The sequence below is a fragment of the Camelina sativa genome, chromosome 10 (assembly GCF_000633955.1).
Source record: "Camelina sativa cultivar DH55 chromosome 10, Cs, whole genome shotgun sequence".
NCBI classification, from domain to species: Eukaryota; Viridiplantae; Streptophyta; class Magnoliopsida; order Brassicales; family Brassicaceae; genus Camelina; species Camelina sativa.
In genome coordinates this window covers 23,334,000-23,341,752 of record NC_025694.1, presented here as the reverse complement: position 1 = coordinate 23,341,752, position 7,753 = coordinate 23,334,000, and the positions used below count along the sequence as shown (strand labels likewise).

The window sequence follows — 7,753 nt, the reverse complement described above, 5'->3', positions numbered from 1 at the left end:
TTTTTTTTGCGAGGCGAGATGCCGAACTGACTTTGTACTTGAATTGAAATAAAAGATTTTGCTTTAGTAAAAAGAAATCTCGTTATTCTTCCAGCTGCGCCCACAAAATTCTATTGAAAGCACTTTGGGGCTGTCTACGTACCCAAAATTGGGATCAAGCCAGTCGTAGTTCATAGTACAAACGGTTTCAGAACCGAGATCGGTTAACGACCTAGTAGTAATAACGTTTAAGATGAGCCGCGTTCCATGAATTTTTGATCTGCGTGTCCTCCATGGTCATAAGCTCGTAAACTCCAGGACGGATTGCTTTGGAAATGAGGTATGGCCCTTCCCAACGAGCGCTGAGTTTACCGGCATTTATTTCCTTAGTATTCTCATAAACTTCATGCAGTACTAGATCGCCCTCATTGAAACGTCGGTGATGGACAGCTTTGTTATAGTATTTGGCCGCCGCGTTTTGATAATTCTAGATTCGGATTAGAGCTCGATCACGCAATTCTTCGACAAAGTCAATGTGGTCGAACATCATGCTATCGTTAAGCTCAGAGTGGTCGACCAACATAGCACGTCGCAATGTTGGCACCCCGGTCTCGGCTGGAGCCAATGCCTCGATGCCATATGCTAGTGAGAATGGAGACTGCCCCGTAGCTCGCCGTGGGGTAGTCTGGTAGGACCATAGTACGCCATCAAGTTGGTCTGCCCAAGCTCCTTTTCTTCGTCCGAGGCATTTCTTCAACCCTTCTATTATGGTCTTGTTCATGGCTTCGGCCTGACCGTTCCCTTGGGGATATCTGGGAGTCGAGGTGCTCAAGCGTATCCCCCACTTGCTGACAAAACGTTTGCTGATGAGCGAGGTGAATTGTGTTCCATTATCAGTGACGATCTCATATGGGAGTCCGTGATGGCCGATGACATTCATCCAGATGAAGTTGGTGACGTCCAGCGATTGCACCTTATGAAACGATTCAGCCTCTACCCACTTGGTGAAGTAATCGGTCAAGACCAGAAGGAAACGCTTTGACTTTGACGGAGGCAGTGGCCCAACGAGGTCCATTTCCCAACGCATGAAGGGATATGGCGCGGTGACGGTGTTTAGTAGTTCGGGAGGCACATGTTTCATTAATCTGTGACGTTGACAAGCTTCGCATTTCGCCGAGAAAGCCTCACAGTCAACGACCATGGTCGACCAATAATGGCCATCTTTTTTTATCTTCAGAGCAAGTGCATGTCCTCTAGAATGGTTACCGCCGTCTCCTTCGTGAACCTCAGTCATTATCCGATCTGCCTCTTCCCTGTTAACACAGGTGAGTAAAGTTCCAGACGAACTGCATCGGAAAAAGCTATCTCTCAGCATAATGTAATGTGCACACCGGACCTTCAAACGTCGAGCTTGCCAGCGATCTTCTGGGACCTTGCCATCGGCGATATACATATTGATCTCAAGTTGCCAGTCGACTGGAGGTTGCGTTACACTTGCGGACCCTTGAGCAAGCTCGTCGACCTCCATTGGTCCCGTTTTATCACTAATGGCAAACGTCATATCGGTATGATCGATGCTAGTTGTTTCGATGCATTCGATCAGAATCGTTCGTCGCAAGCCCGAGTCAGAACAATTTGCCAGAGCGGCGAGAGCGTCTGCCGACGCGTTTTTGCTCCTTGGAACTTTGATTAGCTGAAATGAGGCGAACTGCTACGAGAGAGTTCGAAGTAGTTGGCGATACGCCCCCATGCACTCATTCCTAGCGTCGTACTCCCCACTGAATTTGCTAACCACTAGCTGGGAATCGCAAAAAAACTTGAAAGCTAGCAACCTCGACCCCTTGTGCCAGACGCAGCCCGGCTAGGACGGCTTTGTATTCAGTTTTGTTGTTTGATGCCTTGAAACCAAGTTTCAAAGCCTGCTCGAGAACCTCTCCAGTTGGCGATCAGAGAATGATCCCAACGTCGGATCCCTGATTGGAGGAAGAGTCGTCGGCGAACAACGTCCAAGGTTCCTCTTTAGGTATGGCTTCTTCGAGTTCGGGGGACCTGTGATTTTTGGCTGGAGCGAGAAAGAAACTCGATGTCGTACTCACTTAACTCAATCGCCCATTTTGCAACTCGCCCGGAGTGAAGAGGGCTGTGAAAGATAGTCCGGAGCGGTTGATCAGTGTACACAACGATAGAATGCGACTGGAAATAAGGTCGAAGCTTCCGAGCGACGGTGATCAGAGCGAGGTCCAACTTTTCCAAGGTTGGATAACGCGTCTCCGCGTCGTTGAGAGCTTTACTTATGTAAAAAATTGTTCGTTGGTCGCCGCGACTCGGACAAGCACCCCGCTTATCACCGAGCTGGAGACAGAGACGTAGAGATATAATGTCTCCCCCTCCTCGGGCTTGACGAGTACCGGTTGGCTGGTCAAGTATTCGTTGAGTTGTCCGAAGGCGACCTCACAGGCACCATCCCAGTGGAAATCTTTATTACCTCGGAGGAGCTGGTAAAAAGGGAGACATTTGTCTGTCTATCGGGCAATGAACCGGTTCAGCGCGGCTATTCGGCATGTCAGGCGTTGTACTTCTCGTTTATTGGTCGGATATGGGAGCCCAAACACTGCTTCGATTTGCTTTGGATTTGCTTCAATTCCGCGCTCAGTGACAATATATCCCAAGAACTCCCCCGAAGTCACCCCGAATGTGCACTTGGTTGGGTTTAGCTTCATCTGGAATCTATCCAAGATGTCAAAACATTCGGCAAGATGTTGTATATGTTACTCCTCTATGAGGGACTTGACTAACATGTCGTCAATGTAGACTTCCATCGTCTTCCCTAAAAAGGTCGGCGAACATCGTATTGACCAGGCGGTTATAAGTCGCCCCCGCGTTTTTCAGCCCGAACGACATCACCTTGTAGCAGTAGGTCCCTGTGTCCGTGATGAACGTGTTTTTCTCTCGAGTTCCCCACGGTGGCTTCTACGAGTCGATCGATATGAGGTAAAGGAAAACAATCCTTGGGACATGCTTTATTGAGGTCGATGAAATCGACGAAGACTCTCCATTTACAGTTCTTCTTCTTGACCACCACCAGGTTCGCCAGCCAATCAGGGTATTGCACCTCCATTATCTGATCGGCTTTCAGAAGTCCTAGTGGGATCTCTTGGATCGTGATGCTTTCGGGCTTTTTTCTTTTGCCAAGGCCGAGCGTGTAGGAGGGGCCTTCGCGGTTCGCCTTTCTTCGTCCTCTTCGACGTATGCAAACCGAGATCCCCGATGAAGCGCATCGTCTATATCCCTGGCCTCGCGGATATTAAGGTCCACTTGCAAAGGCGACCCGGGAATGAGTCCTTTCTTGAAGGCGGCGATCGCTACGTCTTCAGTGACCGAGACGCTGGCGTACTTTTGCTTGAATCTGGTGAGGTATTGTCGCAGAGCTTCGCCAGGCTCCTGGACTGTTTCCCATAATTCAGCGCTGGAAATACCGCATTCTATAAAGACCCGGTAGTTTTGTAGGAAGGCTGTTGACAGCTGAGCGAAGGTATCGATTGAATTCGCCGGGAGTCGAGAGAACCAAGTTAGAGCGTTCCCTATGAAACTTCGACAAACAACTGATACTGACCAGCATCGTTCTGTTCCTCGGTAAATCTGGCCTTGGATACAGTAGCCATGAACAGGGTCATGTGTTGTACCGGATCCTTCGTCCCTTCGTAGGTTGGGAACCTTAATTTCACGGTCGGGACGTAGGTCTCCAGGATTCGATTGGTAAACGGAGTTCGCTGTGTGGCCTCAAACATCCTGTCGATCTCCGGGACTGTGCTCACAGCCTGGTGGAGGAGGGATCCCATATCCCGGATTTTGAGATGAATCTCCTCTAGTTCGGGATAGGGAGCAGGATCCGGATTTCCTTGAGAGGATTGTCCGACGTTTTGTTGTACCCCTGAGGCTAGTACTGAGGGTACGTGTTGGTTTCGAGAGTGGAAGGCTAAAGGTGGAGGGTCGTTGAACAGTTGACGGTTTAGGGACCCATTCCCTTGGGCCACTCGTGGTGGCACGGTGTTCTGCTGGAGTGGAAGGGATGCGTTGCGTTCCATTGCGTCCATCCGTTGATTTGTGTCGGATATCACCTTGAAGAGATCTTTGGAGATCGTTCCGAACACGAGACGGAGGTCGTCCATAGAGACGAGTTGGGAGGACTAACTGCTGACCTGTGCGGATGAAGTCTGTCTGGCACCAGAGTCATCAGCGTGACGCTCTCCGCTAAGCTCATGGGTTTCGTGATGGGGTGCTTGAACATCCTCCACTTTGACTGAGGGAGTGGTCGAGTGGTCAGCTGGGTTCTCTGATGTTCCGAGGTGGCGTCGGACGTAGACAAGCGTGGCAGGTGGATTTGTGGTGACCTCTTGCGAGTTAGTGGCTCCGGTGACCGGGTTGTCTTGTTGGGGAGCGGCTACGTAGGTGACACCGTTGTTGGATGCTGGAGACATGGTCTTTCTTGCCAAACGAGTTTCGAAGGAATCAGAAAGAGAAGTGATTTGAGAACTTAGCGTCCCCACAGGCGGTGCCAATTGTAGAAACTGGATTTCTTACAATGAATTTGTTTGAAGGGGGAAACAAATTCAATAAAACTATCTCTTTAAGAATTCGAATCAAAACTAGTTAGCTTAAGGAATTGAAATGTCTTGAGGAAAAAGTTAGGGTTTTCGCTCAAGAACAAGTAAAAGTAGGGGAATTGTATTAATTGCTAGATGATTTACAATGAAGGGATCCCCTTTATTTATAGACTTTCTTAGATTTACAGAATATATCCACTTTCCAAATCATAGTCAAGGTGATTAGGAAAGTTTCTCATTTCTTCTTAGGTCAGCCGCTGGATGAGGTGTAAGTCGGTTTCTCACCTCGGAACTAGGCCTCTTGATGCTATTGGGCCTCCACTTAGAGCCCGAGTCCTTTATTGTCCGAACTCCTGGTTTAGATATCCGGTTTCCTTGCAGGTTTAGATCGGTATGTTGGGGGTGCCAATTCCCGCACCAACAGCACCCTGAGTTGATTTTCTTTAGAGAGATAAGGACATCGTTGAAGAAGTCAGATCAGTAACTAGTCTTTGATCATGCTAGGTTACCGTGGCTAAGCTATGATTCCTCCACAGTGGCTTTGTCTTGTCTTTTCTCATCACAGGTATGTAACATTCTCTTTTTACAATACTGGAAAACAATAATCATCGCATGTTTATTAAACGGAACAACATAAGCATTACAGTTTCCGGAAACATTACAACAAGTCAAGCTCCACACTCGAATTATCTGAAAGGGGAAATGGTACAGGTGAATCTTCACAGTGCTATTATTGTTTGTCTTGTGATAATTCCTTTCCTTCCATAGTGTTTGCAGCAACTTCCCTCTCCTCTTGAACTTTATCTTGTGATGATTCCTTTCCTTCCATAATGTCTGCAGAAACTTCCCTCTCTTGTTTACCTTTATCTTCTGATGATTCCTTCCCTTCCCTAATGTCTGCAACAGCTTCCCATTCCTCTTGACCTTTATCTCCTGATGGTTCCATAAGTTTCCAGACTTGCATTATATTTCCACCTTTCTTTGCCTTGAGTTTGAGCAGTGTAGCTGCCCACTCCTCTCTACCTTTACCAGTTAAAAACGACCCTAGCAGTCTAAGGCCCAAAGGAAGAAAGCCTGCAAGATGTACAGCACGAACTGCAAGCTGTTCGAAATCAGAAGGTGGATAAGGCTGCTTGAAAGCAAATTGGGAGAAGAGTTGAAGAGCTTCATCATATCTTAAAGATCTGACTTCATACACATGCTTCACCCCGGCGTCAACAAGCAAATCCTTGTTTTGGCTAATAAGAATGACCCTGCTTCCTGGAGCAAACCAGCTAGCGTATTCAATGATCCACTTCCCTTGTTCTATGCTGTTCACATCATCAGCGATAAGGAGAAATTTCCGGTGTTTACGCCTTGCTTCGGTAATTTCATGCTCATCGTGATCTGAACTTATTATTACCGTTGCATCTTCTTCCCCTTCAAACTTTAGAATCTTGTCTTTCATGTTTTCGACATTTTCTAGGAAAACATGTGTCTGAAAATTAACTGAGATCTCTGCATAGATGTACCTTGCAAGTGTTGTCTTCCCAGCACCTGCACTACCCCAAATGCCAATGGTACGAACCTCTTTGTTATCTTCTGAAGCCAACAGGCCACAAACCACTTTCATGTGACGATCCATTGCAACAAGGTCATTCAAATTGTTTGATGTGAAACCGAGCAAGAGAAGAAAAATGTCATGAGCAATTTGCTTGAGCCAATCTGATTGGCCTATACCTGCAAGATTCTGAGAAAATGGATATTCGGCGACAATATTGGTAAATTTGGCAAGTGCGGTTCTCCAACTTGGCGCCTTGTCCGGATAGTGTTGGCAGATTTCTTCCGCACTAAAAGAGTGGGCATTGAGAAAGATGGGTATGACCTTGAGTAAACCTTTCTCGTGAAATTCAAGTATTACGATGAGCTCTTCAAGGAACCCAAAGAAACAAGGTTTTGTCTCAGAAATCATCACAACCGCGACTTTCGACTCTTCCAAAGCCTTTAGTGTCTGTTGATCAATTGGTCTGTATCTTGTCTCCCAGGATCTGTTGGATTGAAAAGTTTTAATGCCATATTGAAACAAAATCTCTTGAAAATATTCATGGCTAGTCTCGCAGCAGAAACTCAGGAAGACATCCACCTCCCTTCCAGACAACAACGAAGAAGAAGACATTGGTTTGGTTCCAAGTTCCAACAATGTCAAACTGCTTCAGGTTTGTATTGCGGCAGGACGGATAGATGGCAAATAATTTTTTCTTCATTTTGTAAGTCACCACCAATGACTTTTGTAAATTCGTTGGGCCATGCTTATTCCTTGGCCACATAAAAATGAGATAAGATATGTATTTCTTCCTCTTACAGTTCGTCGTTTTCTGTTTCAGCAATTTTTCTTAAATGGCTTCCCAAGCTGCATCTCGTGTAACGAACTTCATGTATGATGTCTTTCTCAGTTTCCGTGGGGAAGACACTCGCTATTCTATTGTCAGCCATTTGTACGCAGCACTTGTTAGCAGAGGAATCATTACCTTCAAGGACGACAAAAGGCTTGAGATAGGCGATCACATTTCTGACGAACTCTACAAAGCCATTGAAGGTTCAGATTCTGATGTCGTTGTGCTTTCTGGGAACTACGCTACTTCCAGGTGGTGCTTGATGGAGCTCCAACTGATAATGGAGCTTCAGATGAAGGGAAGACTTGGTGTATTTCCTGTCTTCAATGGTGTAGAACCCTCTAGGCATCAGCTAGGAAGTTTCGATCTAAAGAGGTATCAACGTCCAGAAGACGCGGATAAGGTTCCCAAGTGGAGAGAAGCTCTTAAACTGATTGCTGATCTTTCAGGTGTGGAATCTGGACTCTGGTAAGCTTCTTTTCTTACAGAAACCTAAAACAAAATTAGTAGAATCAACTCTGGAGAAAATTTGATTATATTTTTGTCCGTTTTTTATTTTAGCATTGATGAGGCAACTATGGTTGGGAAAATTGTCGACGATATTTCAAGGCGCAAGGCGATGATGCAAAAGATAGACTTCAGAAATATTGTTGGGGTAGATACTCACTTGCAAGATCTCAAGTCTCTCTTGGATATGGACTCCAATAATGATGAGGTTCGTATGATTGGAATCTGGGGAATGGGAGGCATTGGCAAAACAGCCATTGCCAAGTGCCTCTATGCCCAGCTCAAATTTCA

At 46.4% G+C, this 7,753-nt stretch overlaps 2 protein-coding genes across 2 annotated transcripts in view; one reads left to right on the top strand and one right to left on the bottom strand.

The window, feature by feature from the left end:
- Positions 5,184-6,820, bottom strand: LOC104719680 (putative disease resistance protein At4g11170). Its single transcript, XM_010437642.1, has one exon. It carries the CDS (start codon positions 6,736-6,738, stop codon positions 5,314-5,316), a length of 1,425 nt encoding a protein of 474 aa, XP_010435944.1. The 5' UTR covers positions 6,739-6,820; the 3' UTR covers positions 5,184-5,313.
- The window catches only part of LOC104719679 (TMV resistance protein N-like), a gene marked incomplete in the record, with an annotated part of 2,826 nt that continues 1,969 nt past the window's right edge, over positions 6,897-7,753 (top strand). The window contains 2 exon segments of the mRNA XM_010437640.2: positions 6,897-7,423; positions 7,517-7,753. Coding sequence (XP_010435942.1) covers positions 6,960-7,423; positions 7,517-7,753 — 701 coding nt within the window.

Excerpts from the sequence above, each read along its gene's own strand:
- LOC104719680 (XM_010437642.1), bottom strand. The coding sequence starts at position 6,738 with ATGTCTTCTTCTTCGTTGTTGTCTGGAAGGGAGGTGGATGTCTTCCTG.